We start from the raw sequence: 16216 nt of genomic DNA, 5'->3' as shown, positions 1-16216 counted from the left end.
TATGAACGGCAAAGCCCTCCGCGTGGTCAAATGCCCTTAAGGCGGTAGGCGTCTGTGCTCCGCATCAACTGGTCCATTCTGGCCCTTTCGTGAGAACTAGCCTGTACTTTATCCTGCAAAGAATTGTACTGCAGTATTCTTCACCTCCCGTGAGAAACAACGAAGCAGAAGGAAAGGAACATCACGCAGTTGAAGTCCCTTGTCCTGTGACTTTCCAGCACTTATACCGAGCTTGGATTGCAACCAGCGTGGCCTTAGCGGTTGAGATTCCGTCAAGTATCACAAAATGTGTGACTTGATAGGTACACCACCATAAATATACCAATAAAAACCAAAGTTCAAGGTATCATTCCCTGGCATCAATGCATCAGAGCTAATCTCAGATATCTTCCTCTCGTTTCTGGCAAACTTGAATAACGACACACACACCAAGCCACCATGACCAACCTTAAGTTCCGCTTGGCCAACAAAGGGGACTTGGAGAAATTGATACAAATTAGCATCGGCCCTAGCAACGATAACCAAGGAATCCTCACTAGGTACCCGCTGGCAGACAACACTCAGCATCCCGACACCATCCCTGCGGCTTGGGAAGATGCTATCCTCGACTTTATTTACAGTGAAGGCGGGTGGTACACCTGCGTAGTGGCAGAAGTGGAGGAGACGCAAGAGATTGTTGGATACAGCGTCTGGGAATGGTACGAGTACGACGAGAAGTACAAGAGAATTGACGAGGCCTACAGGCCGACCAAGATCCAGGCAATTTGGGATTCGATGGGTACGTTTCATGCTATTAGGGATGCTTCCCCATGCGTGATTACCCTTGGTCATCGCTAACGTATGGTAATGTCAGGCGCCGAGGAACCAACACATCGGCCTCCGCGGTCGTACGGCCCTGAAGCATATCAAGACCCACTGCTGCAGGCTAGATGGCACGCTGAAGGGCCGGGAAGCAAGTACGATCTTCCCCACGAAGCCCTTCTTGTCACCTCGGGCTCGACAAGCGTTTCCCAGTTCTGGCAGATCGACTATGTAGCGGTAGATCCGCGCCCCGAGCATAGCGATGTGTGGGAGAAGCTGATCAGATGGGGGCTTGAGATGGCGGAGAAGGAGACGTTGTCGGTGGTTGTGGCCTGTCACCCGTTAGAAATGGGCCTCTACCACCACCTTGGGTTCAAATATAGGGGCTCCTTGATGACCGGTGTCTTTGGAGGGGCCGGGGGGCTCGAGCTGGAATGCTTCCAAAAGGATCCTAAGCCAGCGGAGCCGCAGACGGAGACGGCCGTGGAAAGCCAGACGGGTCCGAGTCAAGTCGGTTTAAATCAAGGACAGGAGGAAGATACAGCTCCCTAGTAGTAGCAGATGTAGTGTGGCCCACTCTGGCCACGCAACCTCCTGAATGATCTCATATGACATCCAGTACTTAACTACTCATGGACGTTGACATCCCTCGGAGGTGTGACATTGATCTACTCGTAACCCAACATCAAGCTTGACGTGTCCTCCTCGCAATATTCCACCTCAACCCCTGAACCACCCCTTCCCTTCCACCATCCTCCCCGTCAACCCCCACCACCCTCATCATCATTTACTCATAAACATAACAAAACGGCCCATCCACCACACTGACCAGCTCCTTAATCGGATACACCTTATCGGCCACCACCCCCAAAAACACCGGATCCTCCAAACTCTGCATCCTCCCCCCACCAAACATACTCGTCCCCCCCGCAATGACCTGCGTCCTCTTCGCCAAATCCTGACTCTGCCAAATCGTCCACGTTCGATCAATCATGCCATGGTGCACCCAAAACGCGGGATCATTCGGCGACGTATAGAAATCACCACCCGGATCACCCGCAATGGTAAAGTGCCCCGCGCCGTGCACGCCCATGCCGCCGCCGCCGATGCCGAACCCGCCCGTGCCCTGCATCACCGTCTGGAAGGTGCCGATGTCGGCGGACGAGGTGATCAGGCTGACGATGTCTTGCGTGCGCGCGTACTTGCTGGAGAGCTGGTTGGAGATGTCGCGGCGCAGGCAGCGCGGGTTGTCGCCGTAGCCGTCGGTGCGCGGGTTGCGCGGGGGGGCGGGGTCGACGGAGGGGGAGACGGGGCCGAGGTGCACGACCATGCTGGAGGGGGGTGTTAGAGTGGGATGGTGATAGACTATGTCGTGGATTAAGGGACTTACTCCTTGAAGGGTCCCTTCTGGACGCAGCCACCACCGTTGCCTGCCGGCACCATCCCCGACGCCTTGTGGTCGATCTTCTCGCCGTTGCCGCTCAGCGAGGTGTCGCTGCCGTCGAAGATGGGCGATGTCTCGGGGTCCTGGGCCCAGCGTCCCCAGTCCCAGTACTATGGGGTTGTTAATCGACGATACATGATGCCAACAGGGTTGGGGAGGCCCACAGGCTGGGTTCCGTTATACCCGCACTCGGTCTGGAGCACACGCTCAAACGCCCAGGTGTAGTAGCGGTGCCACGACAGGAAGTTACCCTGAGAAGAGTTAGCGTTATCACTAGCCGCAGGCCTCGGGGACGGGAGACACATACGGTGCCGTGGATGGACATGGTCTGGTTCATGTGGACGACGACAAAGTCATCGTACCGCGACTTGGCGCCGGGGAACTTGGTAGCGTCTAGCTTGGACGGCTTCTTCATGATGCACAGCATGGCGGCGATGTACGCCTTCCTGTCGTCGGCCGACAGGTCACCCCTAGTTCCGTTAGTCGAGGTTCCATCCAACTAATAAGAGCATGACTTACCATTCGCGGCGCACTTTGAGGTTTTCCTTAGTGCATGTCTTTGACTTGGCAAGCTGGGCATCGATGTTGGGTCTGCCCTTGTTCTGGAGATCCAACACTGCATCGCCCGACACGAGGCCGGCGAGCAGGAGCCAGGGGATGACGAGCATCCCGGCGAGTGAGAGACGAGCCATGGTGGCTACGCTAACAACAACAGGCTTGGTTGACGAGAGAGTTCCTCCTAGAAGAAAAAGCAGGCGGATGGTCCAGCATTATAACCTTCCTGGGCCCCCATGTTTGCCCGGCTCGAGCTTTTCCCCCCCCCGGGGGCTCCGCTTCTCGGAACGTTACTATCTTCCAGACGATCACCGCTTTGCCGCGCTACAAGCCCCTGCCCGGGATGCTCGATCGGCAGATAACATGGTGGCGCTAAAGATGCGCCTGATGCGCCTACAACTATACCATGTAAGGGTGTGAATTAAAGATGTAAACAAGGATGTCGTCGGCTACCCATGGCCCCATGGGTCATGGCATGCAGCAAGTCAAAAGCAGTGTAACTCTCGGAGCGCCCTCTTTCGGATCCCGGCAGATGCGAGCAGCCTCAAGAGCTTCCATGCTGTGCGATGGATGGCTCCTGGAAGCCCATGTAAGCGAGGCATCCACCCGGATGTCAGCCTGCTGCCGCGTCTTCAAATTAAACCCTGTGGGTTGGCTCGCTAGGGAACTGGAAGCGGGTGGCTGGCGTGGGCTCAAAAATAGTCCGAACAACGGCCGGCAGAAGAAGCGGTCCAGGTTCCGGGCAGCAAGAAAAAACTAAGTTGTATCGGTTGGTAGTTGGGTGCATGGGAGTATAACGGTGAAACAACCCCAGCCCGGGACCAGTCGGAGACTCCAGCTCTTGGTATCCAGTTCGCCGGGAGAGGGACGGTGGGCTCGGCTGCCGACTGGTCCGGGTTAATTCGTGCTTAATATATTTCGTCAGCGGGCAAATCTGGGGTAAAATACCCAAATTCCGTGGGGTTATGGCTATACCGCCTTGCAGCCACTGGGTGACTGGCCACTCTGGCCCACCAATATGATTTCCTGCTTTTGATTCAAACTTTGCATCGTTGGGCGCGTGGTCGGTTGCCGGCTACCCCATCCTGCGCAATAAGACGACTCTTGGGGGGCTCTACTTTGATCAAGGGGGGGGAATAAAGTCTGACTGATGACCTCTCCGGATGCATGAGAGCACTATGAACTCGGTTCTTGGAGGCCGAACCACGGCTCGCCCATGATGCCGCCACCTCGCTTCATGCAAACAACGTAGCACGTCCATCCAACACGTCGCTCCGAGCCCTTGGCAGAGGATCCTCGGCTATTTGCGCGACTTGTCGTCCCCTGGTTTTAGAAGGCGGTGCAGGTGTAAAATAATGAGGTTGAATAATATTCATCATCGTTCTAATGCTTGAAAACGGGCTCTATGACAGGGCTGGGAGCCTCTATTACACATTGGCGAGAATTGATAATTTGGGCGGGGGGGAGGATGGAAGGAAAAGGGGTTGGAGGGCTTCGCGAAGGTTCTTCCGATCGACATGTGCATTCTCAAAACGTCCAAAAGTACCCGGAAACCGCCGTGGGAGGGTGTTATGTAGATTAAACTCAAAGAAGAAGGACCCAAGAGCCGCTTCTAGAAAAAATTGCGTGATATCCAATATACCATCAGTGACCACCCTACTATCGCAAAGTGACAGTCCCTTCCAGGATGTGTTGTTGCTGAGCAGAAAGATCTTCGCTTTGCCCGCTTGGCGCCGCGGAGGAATTTACATTCCCTCTCTCATCCTGCCGCTCAGAATCTTGAGCGGAAGAGATCCGGTTCGGGTGATCTGCCGAACCTTGTCACGGGAAATCCGGACGATACCACCTGAACATCATGTCTGAAAGGGCTGACGCAACTGCCCGCTCTCGGCGAAAATATAAGAGAGAAAAGTATCGGGATGTGGTCGCTTTCCGCACGACAGGCAGCTTGGCAATACCACTTTCGAGGTCATCTGCGAAGTTGGGTTGCGGTTCAAACTTAGGAAGAACGTTGGGCACTGAGTCTAAACGCCGCTCCATGTTTATCCTTTCATCAGGCCATCTACAAAGAGGGAGCCGTTATGAGGATGTGGTACGAGACAGGGAGTGTTTACATTGGAAACACCAAGAGATTGTGAGGGTCATGGATCTCCTTGATTTGGACTGACAGGCGAGCTCAACATAAAACCAGTTACGGCTCATCGAAGCCAAGGTCAGGCTATCACCTCCTCTCTCCCCTTCTTCGACCCTGCCTTTTCCTCTCTATCTTGTGCATGTACCTTGGCTGGCTCCGTATTATGAAGGCATTGGTTTTCGCCCTTTATCTTCCTTTGTTTTACCCAAGCTGGCATCTCCATATGCTGTACCGGCGGGACAGTCAGCCAGTAGCTTAGACATTCTGATTATGTTCGTAGGTAGTTTTCTTTATCGTCTGAGAGTTGGGTGGCTGTAATTAAAACTCACACTTTTCAGTCCATCGCCTTATATAAATCTTGCCGTTCAATCCCTTTTCGCGCATCAAACTTTTTTCTCCTTTTTGCGCGTTACACTCCCCCCCAGGCGTCAAATCGACTGCCACCAAGATTTGATATCATTTGTACGCGCCACGCCTGAGTGTTGAGGGTAGTTGGAAACCTGGAGCCGCCGCGATGCCCCGGGTCTCGAAGAAGGGAAGGATACAAGTGTTATGGAACGGCCGGCGATACTTTCCACAATGTGCGCCGTTCAAACAACCTGATGCGGACCTTATCGCGAGACGAAAGTTGGGGAATCAAGAGCTCGGTGGGACTGCAAGCACCACCATGACTGAGGATGAGCTACGGAACTTTACCTTGATATACCCCCGTTTATATCAAGTTGCCAAACTATCGCAGGCCCGTATCCGTGCCTGGGCCCTCTACAATAAAGATGTTATCAAGCATTGGGATGTGGGTGACTTCTTTAAAACCAAGGCCGCTGATATACGCGACGGCACGGAACCAAGAAACGCTGGTTGTCCCCCAGAAGTGATGGACATGTGGAAGAATCGCAAGGACAATGTTGAAGAGCTCGACGAGTGTTTAAGTGCAATCCAAGCGGCGGCTTCCCGACTAGAGTCGCTGTCCGGCGGCTTGAAGAACGACGATTTGATCAGGAAGGAGATGTTTACTTTAGCACAAACACTGAAAACCAACTTGGAGCGGACATACCGAGTAAAGGATGTCATTTTACAGAATTTAACTAACAGGACTATCTCGAATAGCTGTGGAAAAAAGCGTGGACACAGCCTAGTGGAAGACACGGAGCGGAACGAGGATAGAGACCAACGAAACCTGCGGGCAAAGCACGCAGATAGCCTGGATAGCCCTGAAGACGACTGTGGCATCACTCCCGAGCACGGGACGTTGATGTCGGACTTCAAAGACGGTGCCAACGCCAAAGAGTGCCAGACCAACCCCCAGGGTGACAGCCCGGAGAATCCCTTGTTGGTCCCCTGTGACGAGCCCGTTGGAGACCTCGGCTCGTAGTTTGACATCGGGCTTCTGGATCCAGACCAGCTGTTCGAATGGGAGTCAAGCAAGTATTCTGACGAGCCATTCACCAACTTCATGCAGGACCCGCATGATTTTGAGAAGCTTTTGTGGTCCTTAGCCTCTGAGGAGCAACAGGCAGAAGCCGCGAACAGTCAGGCCAGAGGAAACAAGGGTAAAATCAAGATCCACGGCGGCGTTGAGGAGTGCACAAGCACGAGGCCGACGGTCCGGGGACCTGCGAGTTCACAGAAACAGCAGTTCTATCGATAGGGGAGGGCCTGGTAACGGAATTTCGGGTACGGAACTTAGGATACGTATATAAAAGAAGAATGATCGGATGATCCGAGGCGAACGATAATATGTTGTGTGATCCGCTGGTAATGTACAATCATGTACAAGGTATCAATCTGCGGGTCTTACAGGTGGTGGTGATGGGTTTTACTGTTGTCCTCCCCCCTGCGTCTATAACCAGCATCAGCCTACATCTTTGGTACTATCTAGGTATATGTAGTTGGCAGATCTCCAATTTACAGTGTACAGATCACTCCCCACCAAGCTCGATATATAAACAATCACTATAAATCTCACTTTCTCGAGTTACACCCAAGACCGGGATATTTCTCTTTCCTACCAACTAAGTTCCATATAATTAAAGCTGTAACAACTTTCCTCAAAAATACTCTATTTTCTGTTGATATTTGGATTTGGGTCAACGGGACTCATGTTGCTTAGGGTGGGATGGGTACCTAAGTACATGCTCGTGAGACTGGAGATTATCGAGGCAGATTAAAAGGAGGGGATCCCTTCTATTAGGTGTTACTTTACTACCATATTTCTATCTACAGACTTTCGTTCTTAATATAGATATTGTATCTTGCTATGAGCTATTTTGAAGACATTGGGCAACTTTGTGTGATGTGGATACGAGTGTCCCCTATTATGGTTGAGGGCGAGCATGTACATCAAGACATCGTCCAGGCCAGCAGATGAATTATAATTATATTAATGTTTATTGAACAGTTGTCGGTACCTTAGTCATTCGATTTCACAGATATGATTTGTTGTCTTTGTTTTCCAGGAGTCGCATAGCCCCCTATATTTAAACACATCACTTCCCAATTTACCGACTCTTGTATACCTTACCGTTTGAACACCACATCTTTTCCCCACACATTTACTATCACTTCTCGTTTGGTAGCCTTACTAGGCTGAGCCGCTTGTATGTCGAAAGGGCGGAGAAACAGGGCACAGCCTGAGGTGGTCTGGAATGGCCGGACATACCATCCAGGGTCGTGCCCATCGTGGCAGCTTGATTATAGACGTGTATTGAACTACAAGTTGAGGGGGCTAGATGAAAAAAGGCTTGTAAATGTCTCCCTCAGTGAGGGCGAGCTATGAAACCTTTCCTATGTATACCCTCGGTTATATCAAATCCCGCTCAAATCGCAGATGCGCCTCCGGGCTTGGATGCATGGAAATCGATACACTATCCGGGCCTGGGACTTGGGTGACTTTCTCAGAAGCAAGGAAACCGACATGCTCGAGGGCATAAGACCCAGAAAACCCGGTTGCCCTGTTGAAGCCGTGAAATTGTGGAAGGGAAGTCTCGACAATGGCGATACCGAGGATACCCAGGCGTCTGAGTCTTGCCCTGACGAAGCCCGACTGCCACCAACTGAATATGAGCGCTCTCCACAGGACCCTGAAACAAATGAAATTGGGAACAACCTGATCCAGAACGAGGACCGAGACCAAGAGCGCGTCGGAGAAGGGCACCCACAAGACAGAACCTCCGTCTCCAACGCTGACGCCAACGCCATCATCCATGACTCCCTTGGAATTCCCGACCAGTTGTTGGATACGGTGTCTCTAAACCCAAACGGTACGTGCAACGGAGAACCCCTCGCTGGCTCCCTTAACGAGCAAGGCCACGGCCGAGATGGGGAGTGCAACTGTGAGGTTTGGGCTTGTGATATCGACGAACCACAGGAGGTCCCTGTTGAACAACACAAGCCTGTTGAACAGCACAAGGATGAATGCATGTCCGTCGTTAACTGCCCTGACGAGGGGCCCCATAACCATGCCGAAGAGCGCAGCGATGAACTTCCCGCTGGCCATGCTAGCGAGCCACAAAAGGACCATGTCCAAGAGAGCATTGGTGAACCTTCTACTTACCCTGACGTTAGCTTGGAACTCCACGACAACGATAGCCTTCTCGATAATGAGGTCGAAGAGCAATAGAACGCCCATATCCAAGAGCACAACGACAAACTCCCCTCTGGCCATGATAGCGAGGAACAAAATGACTATATCCAAGAGCACAACGATGAATCCTCTTTTGGCCTTGATGTTGGAATGGAAGTCCACGACTACATGCAAGAATAGAACGATTGCTTCCTTTCTGACGAGGCTGGAGAGCAACAAAATGGCCATGTCCAAGAGTGGAACGATGTACAAATACTTGAGGAGCTTGACAAGTTTGACAAGTGGGTGGGCGCCGAGGAGGAGAATCGGGAGGTAGCTGAGCTCAATCTGGTACTAACTGAACCATTCACGTTTGATTTAGATCGTGAGCAAGATCTAACTTTGGATGATGAGGAAGATCTCTAAGTTAAATTTCAAAGAGTTTTGTTAGTAATTATAGAACATACCTGGTCATGTTGTTCTGCTGTTCATGTCTGTTGTCTTGTCCGAGTTCAATCTTGTCACTTTCATGTATTTTGCCTGGTGAATTACCCCTGAGTAGTCCTCGAACAATCACCGGAAAGTTAGATGTTCGTTCACTTTCATGTTCGATTCCGTTCACGGTATCAAAGTTCGATCACGGTAATCAAAGACCCACGGTTTATTTGTTTTGAATTTTCGATTAGTCGTCGACGGCGAGTGCAAATAATGTCGCCGGCCAAGAAAGATTATGACAATTATTTTGTGCGAATCAAATTACAAGTTTCCTTCCCTTTCTCTCCATCATATTCACCTCAACCCATCAAATATCGCCCATCACCAAGCTGATCAAAGATTGCCGAACGAGACTCGTCGAACCATGACACCACCCACCGCTATCTCCCGTCCCCCGAGAAAGGTGGCTGACGAGGTGATCTTCAACGACCGGAAATACCACCCTCAATATCCGCCATCGGAACAGTTCGATGTCTTGACTATCACCCAGGCCTTGTTCAAGATCGGGCGCAAGAAGGGTACAGGTACAGATACCAAGATCAATGAGGCCAGCCTGCGCAACTTTGCCGCGATCTATCCCCGTTTATACCAAGTCCCTCACAAATCGCAAGCCCGTTTCCGAGCCTGGCTGAGCGAGAATGAAGAAACCATCCGGGGCTGGGATGTGGGCGACTTCTTCAAAATCCCCGAAGATGACGCACGCGACGGCACGGAACCCAGGGAGCCCGGCTGCCCCGAGGAGGTGATGGAGGCTTGGAAGCGTGCCATCGGCGAAGACCAAGAGGCGGACCAGGCGTCTGTGAATCAAGAGCTACCAGCGAAGGGCAGCGGCAATGACACCGACAATAACCACGCCAGCAACAGCGGAAGTGGCGGCGGCAGTACGGAGATTGCTCCGTTCATTGGCCAGGGGTCCGACTTTGACCGTGTCGTGCCACCCCCCGCGACCGAATATGCACAAGGTTACGAACAAGGATACCAGGGCGCGATGGCCCTCCCAGCTCTCGAGGCGTCTTTGGGCATGATCAGGGAGGTGGCCTCCCGGCTAGAGCAGCTGTCCGACAGCTTCCACCTGGTGGACAGCGACGCGGTCAAGCAAGAGTTGCTGGCTCTCGCACAGACGATCACCACCAACGTGGATGGCGCGATGCAAGCAGGGGGCATCATCTCCCAGCCGATCGCCGGGGGTGCCGTCTCGGGGTGGGTTGGAAAGAAGCGGCGGCTCAGCTCACTCGCCGACGAGGGCGAAAACGAAATCGAAAACGAGGACGAGAGCCAACGGCGCATCAAAGCAAGGCGCCTGCAATTGGACCTTGCCAGCCTCGAAACCGAGCATGGCCTCGCCGGCGAGCACGGGTCATCCGGCGGCGACCCGAACGGCGGTCCCATCGCCGACGCGTCGCAGAACGACCAGAGCAGCCCAGCGAAGGACGTGCCGCCGCCCCGGGTCGACCCCATGGAACTTCCCATCGACCCACGGCTGTTCCTTGACCCCGACCAGCTGGGCAACGAGTAATCTCTCGTTAGCCATGGCGAAGAGCGACACCACGCAACGCCGAAGTGTGCACTGCCGGGGCTGGCCACCATGAGCTTTTCTCGTCTGGGTGTTCAAGAGGGAATTGGCAGTGGTCATGAGGAGCACGTGTGATTCATTCGTGGTGCCTGGTGGGGGAATTGCAGCATGCACACGACAAATAACAAGGCCGAAAAGAGGGGGATCTGGGGGACGGAAATGGGATGACAGCGCATCTCCATGAAGGACTCATGATCCGACGTACATGAGAGTAGGACACTGTCTAGCTGATCTGCCGTCTAGGAATATACGACCGATCCATGACTACCCGCTTACCATATTAATTACTTGCCGCTGATGTTTCCATGGAATCCACCTAGGTAGGCACCTATCCAATAATCCATACTTCACCCCAACCACAGATTACACAACCCCCCCCCCCCAAACCCCTTCCACCCCCTCAACCTCACTCAAACCCTACACATCCTCCCATCCCCCCCCACACTCCACCCCTCACTCCCCACCCCCCTCAACGCATAAAACAACCCGCCCGCATCCCACTTCCTCTTCACCGCACTCAACCTCTCCCAATTCCCCCCAAAAAAGTCCTCCTTCCACCCCGGCTGCCGAAAATCCGCCTCATTCACGTACGTCCCCCCACCCGGCGTAACCGCCTCCACCCTCGGCACCACCTCGCCCGTAATCCACTCCTGATCCCGCAACATGCGCGGCCACGCCTCCGGCGCCGAGTCCCACCGCGTGATGAGCTGCAGCTGCACGGCAGTGGTGCGCCAGGCGGGGAGCACGGCGTTGGGCGGGGTGTGGGGTGGGGCGCGGTAGGCGGCGGCGCTGCCGGCGAGGATGAGGCCCTGCGCGGTGAGGTTTTGGAGGGTGAGTTGGAGGGCGGTGTTGGTGGTGGGGGTTTGCAGGATGGTGCGCGGGATGAGGCGCGAGCCGAATTGGTAGGCGGATACGGCGAGGGCGCCGTTGGGGAGGGGCCCCATGTAGGTGTCGTAGTGGGTGAGGAAGGGGAGGGTGGTGTATTTGGCGGCGAAGGGGATGCCGAGGGTGGTGAGGGTGCTGAGGAAGGGGGCGAGCACCACGTCGCGGATGTGCTCGCCGGTGCTGTTGTAGATGGTGACCGGGTTGAGTTGGAGGAGTTGGTTGGTGGCGGTGTAGATGACGTGGGCGCCTTGGTCGGTCATGTTGGGGAGGAGCGCGTGCAGGGCGGTGAGGGCCTCGTCGAATTTGGCTTGGGTGGTGTACGCGGCGGAGAGTTGGAGGCTGGCGCCGCCGATAAGGGCTTGCGGGTGGGTCTTGACCGTCATGCTGACGACGACGGCGTAGGTGCCGGGTCCGCCGCCCGAGAGGGCCCAGTAGAGGTCGCTGTTTTCAGTGGGCGATGCGGTGACGAGGAGCCCGTTGGCCGTCACCACCTCGTAAGACAGCACCTGGTCGGCGCCCAGGCCGAAGCTGGAGCTGAGCGAGGAGTGTCCAGCGCCCATGGTGAAGCCGGCGAGGCCGACGGTGGGGCACTCGCCCGTCACGGCCACCACGCCGGCGGCATCGGCGGCCTGGGCGGCTTGGTAGCCCATGACACCGGCACCGATTTTCATGGCTGTGCCGGTGAAGTAGGTATCGGACCAGGGGACGAAGTCGATGCTGTTGAGATGGTGCGTCCAGATGGCCAGCCCACCAGCTCCTGTTGAGCGTCCAAAGTAACTAGAGAGTTTCGGTTAGCGGGTGAGGCAAGAAAGAGTAGAGAGAAGGAACCTGGCAGAATTCTACTTACTCATGGCCCGTGTTACGCACGACAAGGCGGACCTTGTTCGTCCTGGCAAAGTTCACGGCGGCCTGGATATCGGCGGCGCCGGAAACGTTGACGGCGTAGCTCACATAATTGCCCAACTCACAGGGAGTCGATGCCGACGTAAAGGGGTCACAGCTTTGGTTGGCAAAGTACGGCTGCATGACAGACGAGGATGTTTCCGAGCTAGGGGGTATGTTAGTCAACTGTTGTTCAATATTTTAAATAGAGCAATAGGGGTAACGAACTGTGTTCCTGGTACCATCCATTTCTGCTGCAAAAGCGTGCATGCCACGGGGTCATAGTTTGGTTCATGGCAGACGGAACCGATGGGCACCGTGGCAACTAGCCGGCCTCCGACGGTGCTGTTCAGTTTCCCCCATAGAGTAGTGTTTGGCCAGTTAGGGTCTCCCGGGAGAGAGAGGCACTGGCTTGACCCAACCTTGACAGCACAACCCGCGAGCGCGATGGCACGGGCGACCGACTTCATCTTGACGCCGGAGCTGGGAACGAGTGGACGGAGTGCTTGGTCCTCCAATCGAAGCGAGATGCCAGGCAAGGACAGCAAAAGAATGACCGACGGCAAGCGAGGACGGACGAAAACCAAGGAGATAGTCAATAGTTAGTTCGGCCTGGGAGTTGCCAAGGCCTTATAGCCTCCCCAACCGTTCCGAGTCTGTCGATTGTTCGTGCCTTCCACGGGCCTCGGCTGCCCCTTTCTTCTGGGTGTGGTGGGGACCAGACTTCTTCTAGCCGTTGCGTCCGAGAAGGGTTCCTCGATATCCCTGGTATAGAAGCCGGAGATGGTAGCAAACTAGGCTACTCGTCCGCTCACTCCAGCTCTGGGCAAAGCTGAATAGGACTGGTGCCAGCCCACAACCACGTGGCGCCGGCGTGCAAGATCCAGACACAGGACTCTCCCGGCGCTAACAGTTGGGCCAGAGCCGTTTTTGGATGGCTGGGGCAAAATGGTTCATGCTGTATCCACTCACACCTTCGGCCCTGAGTTTTGTTCGGCGCAAATGTGGAAAATGCCCCGAGAAGTGTCTTACACGAGTCACGTCTCGGCCGGGTCTTTTGTGGGGAGCAAAATCAAGATTAGCGACGATGCAACACCATCTCCGGGCGTCTGGCAACTCGTTGGGCATGGCTTGGTTCTGACCCCTGAGATCAGCGGACGCATCGACCCGCTCCCTGCACACCTATCACTTGCTTACGGCCGGGGTACCCCTGACGAGCGTCAAATATCGTTCTAGTGCAAATCTTCAACTGCCATGGACCGGCCGTGCGTGCCCTCCCTACCGACAATACCCGACTGCCGGTGGTTTACCGGCCTGTGACAGTCTGGGCATATGTATGTGGTCTGTTACAGTGTGAGGCCAACCCCGATGCGGGATGGCGAACGTCTCATCACACCCCTCGGCCCTCGTGGCTTCGTCTATGTGCTAGCGAAGCGGCCAAGCGGCCAAGGTCCAAGACTCTAGTGTCGCCCAGTATCACTCCACCGCGCGCAAGCAATAGACCAGGGACGAGATAGCGTTTTCGTACAAAGCCTAGGCCCAAACTCCACCACACCGGCGTGGTTTAGTTCCGCACAATGCAACCGAGGGGCATAGCAAGGGCTACCCCGGATCATGCCTGTCGGTAGTTTTGCCACGGGGCAATGCATCTCATAAGGCGGGGACCCGATCGTTCCTGTCAACCCTTTGCCCGGGATCGGTCCCACACCCAGCAGAGCTCTTCCTGTCGATAGAAGAAGGGCTTGTCTTGTCTTGCCGACCCCCCGTCCACCCCTCCTCTCCCTCCGCCAGTGCGCCTTGCTCGCCTGCGCACACAAACACGCCTTTAACTACAATATGCGAGCTATCTTTGGACTTGTTGGGCTCCTGGCGGCTGTGGTGCCGCTGGTGGCCGCGCAGGATGATACGGCTGCGGCGCTCCAAGCGCTCCCCAAGTGCGCGGTATGTTGAGCCTTTGGTTTTGGGGGATGGTTCTACGTCGTCATTGGGATGTGAAGGACAAGAACTGATACCCATATCTGCTCGATAGTCCGACTGCTTGGTTGAAGGCGTCCTGAAGTCAGATTGTGCAAAGGACCCAACACCGGCGTGTATCTGCACGAACGCATCTCTCCAGCGCGATATCACGATATGTGTGACGGCCAACTGCACCGTGAAGGAATCCCTTGGTATGTGAACTCAACCTGTCACATTGTGAAGTGGCTGACTCGGGGGTTTGCGAATAGTGGCCAAGAACGCTTCGAGTACGACATGTGGTGTGCCGGTGCGGGACCGGGCCGCCACCTACGATACAACCTCGATCGTGTTGGCCTCGATATCGTGCGGCATCGTGGCCCTGCGGATAGGCTTCAAGCTGTTGGTGACGCGCAGTATGGCGCCGGACGACTATGTGGTCTCGCTGCTGGTGGCCTTCGCCATTCCGAGCATCGTCATCATCCACATCGGCACGACACCCAACGGCGTGGGGCGCGACATCTGGACGCTGACCCCAGAGAACATCACCAGCTTCCTCTTCTACTTCTACATCATGGCCATGCTGTACTTTGCGCAGGTCATGCTGGTGAAGCTGTGCATGCTGCTGTTCTACCTGCGCATCTTCCCGAGCCCGACGGTGCGGCGGCTGCTCTGGGGCACCGTCATCTTCAACGTCGTGTTCGGCGTCATCTTCTTCTTCATCGCCATCTTCCAGTGCAATCCCATCAGCCACTTCTGGAACAACTGGGACGGCGAGCACGAAGGGAAATGCCTAAACTCCAACGCCATCGCCTGGGCCAACGCCGCCATCAGCATCGCCCTCGACTTCTGGATGCTGGCTATCCCACTCGCCCAGATCAAGTCGCTCAACCTCCACTGGAAGAAGAAGATTGGCGTAGCCCTCATGTTTGTCGTCGGCACCTTGTACGTCCCCCTTTTTTCCACCCCCCCACCTCCTTACCCCCCTTTTTTCAACCCCCTTCCAACCCCCCCCCCAAAACACCCAGTCCACTAAACCCCCCCTCCCCCCTCGCAGCGTAACAATCGTCTCCATAATTCGCCTCCACGCGCTCGTCACCTTCGCGCAATCCACCAACGCCACCTGGGACAACTTCCCCGTGTCCCTCTGGTCCACCGTCGAGATCAACGTCGGCATCATGTGCACGTGCATGCCCACGCTGCGCCTGCTCCTCGTGCGCCTCTTCCCCGCCCTCGGCGGCAGCACCAGCCGCGGTTATGGCGGCGGTGGTGCCGGCGGTGCGGGTGGGGGGTATTATAGTGGGGGTGGGAAGTCGGGTGCTGGGGGGACGGGTGGTGGTGGTACTGGTACTGGTGGTGGTGGGACGGGGGCGAGGGGGAGTCGGCTGGTGCAGTCGGGGAGGCATCGGCCGTTGGGGAATTTGACGAGCACGGCGGTGTCGCGGGATAGGGATGTGGATTTGGATGAGTTGGATTGTGGGGGGGGGGTGGATAGGGAGGGGGCGAACAGTGTGCCGCCGAGCTCGGCGAGTGCGGATTCGGTGGCGGCGGTGAAGGGGATGGGGATTGTGCGGCATCAGACGTTTGCGGTGCAGTATGATGATGATGATGAGGCGAGTTTGGTGGAGATGGGGGATCGGAAGCATGGGGGGAGGCTGGCGGGGTGAGAGCACTGGGGGTGGGTTTGGGAGGGGGGTTGAGTCAGGTTTGCGGATACCCTACCTATTGGGGATTGCTATGACTTGTGGGCTTATGGTAATGGTATTGTTTTCAGCGCAATTTAATTTTTGGTTTTGATATCATTTGGTGTGGAAATGGCAGGTTGATCGAAGTATTGTTGATACCCCTGAATTCAGATGCATCGTCCAACTCTTGTTTGTGGGCGTGTGGTTCCCGTCGCTGGCTGCCCTACCGCTCATCCCAGTCGGCGTT

At 55.2% G+C, this 16216-nt stretch overlaps 7 protein-coding genes across 7 annotated transcripts; 5 read left to right on the top strand and 2 right to left on the bottom strand.

Moving 5' to 3' along the window:
* Window positions 1–438: 438 nt before the first annotated feature.
* F5144DRAFT_594275 (uncharacterized protein) lies at window positions 439–1195 on the top strand (the record flags this gene model as incomplete). The annotated part of the gene is made up of 4 exons (XM_066790562.1): window positions 439–452; window positions 621–778; window positions 854–1065; window positions 1148–1195. The coding sequence occupies 4 exons, from the start codon at window positions 439–441 to the stop codon at window positions 1193–1195; spliced, it is 432 nt and encodes a 143-aa protein (XP_066641591.1).
* Window positions 1196–1588: 393 nt separating this feature from the next.
* F5144DRAFT_493509 (uncharacterized protein) lies at window positions 1589–2937 on the bottom strand (the record flags this gene model as incomplete). Its single annotated transcript, XM_066785980.1, has 5 exons — window positions 1589–2132; window positions 2192–2355; window positions 2410–2496; window positions 2553–2715; window positions 2765–2937. 5 exons carry the CDS (start codon window positions 2935–2937, stop codon window positions 1589–1591), a joined length of 1131 nt encoding a protein of 376 aa, XP_066641590.1.
* Window positions 2938–5601: 2664 nt separating this feature from the next.
* Window positions 5602–6582, top strand: F5144DRAFT_604393 (uncharacterized protein; the record flags this gene model as incomplete). Its single annotated transcript, XM_066791340.1, has 3 exons — window positions 5602–5942; window positions 6042–6267; window positions 6307–6582. The coding sequence occupies 3 exons, from the start codon at window positions 5602–5604 to the stop codon at window positions 6580–6582; spliced, it is 843 nt and encodes a 280-aa protein (XP_066641589.1).
* Window positions 6583–7848: 1266 nt separating this feature from the next.
* F5144DRAFT_604392 (uncharacterized protein) lies at window positions 7849–8553 on the top strand (the record flags this gene model as incomplete). Its single annotated transcript, XM_066791339.1, has 1 exon — window positions 7849–8553. One exon carries the CDS (start codon window positions 7849–7851, stop codon window positions 8551–8553), a length of 705 nt encoding a protein of 234 aa, XP_066641588.1.
* A 757-nt stretch (window positions 8554–9310) lies between these two features.
* On the top strand, window positions 9311–10608 carry F5144DRAFT_654278 (uncharacterized protein). Its single transcript, XM_066793096.1, has one exon. It carries the CDS (start codon window positions 9356–9358, stop codon window positions 10505–10507), a length of 1152 nt encoding a protein of 383 aa, XP_066641587.1. The 5' UTR covers window positions 9311–9355; the 3' UTR covers window positions 10508–10608.
* Window positions 10609–10892: 284 nt separating this feature from the next.
* F5144DRAFT_654272 (uncharacterized protein) lies at window positions 10893–13040 on the bottom strand (the record flags this gene model as incomplete). The annotated part of the gene is made up of 4 exons (XM_066793095.1): window positions 12560–13040; window positions 12297–12497; window positions 11022–12226; window positions 10893–10909 (listed from the first exon to the last, which is right to left on the bottom strand). Exons 1-4 carry the CDS (start codon window positions 12799–12801, stop codon window positions 10893–10895), a joined length of 1665 nt encoding a protein of 554 aa, XP_066641586.1. The 5' UTR covers window positions 12802–13040.
* A 1127-nt stretch (window positions 13041–14167) lies between these two features.
* F5144DRAFT_493973 (CFEM domain-containing protein) lies at window positions 14168–15951 on the top strand (the record flags this gene model as incomplete). The annotated part of the gene is made up of 5 exons (XM_066786011.1): window positions 14168–14272; window positions 14361–14499; window positions 14557–15229; window positions 15342–15695; window positions 15807–15951. The coding sequence occupies 5 exons, from the start codon at window positions 14168–14170 to the stop codon at window positions 15949–15951; spliced, it is 1416 nt and encodes a 471-aa protein (XP_066641585.1).
* Between the last annotated feature and the right edge of the window lie 265 nt (window positions 15952–16216).

This window comes from Chaetomium tenue (assembly GCF_020726465.1).
Source record: "Chaetomium tenue strain MPI-SDFR-AT-0079 chromosome Unknown F5144scaffold_5, whole genome shotgun sequence".
NCBI lineage: Eukaryota > Fungi > Ascomycota > Sordariomycetes > Sordariales > Chaetomiaceae > Chaetomium > Chaetomium tenue.
This window is presented reverse-complemented; position numbering and strand designations above follow the sequence as displayed.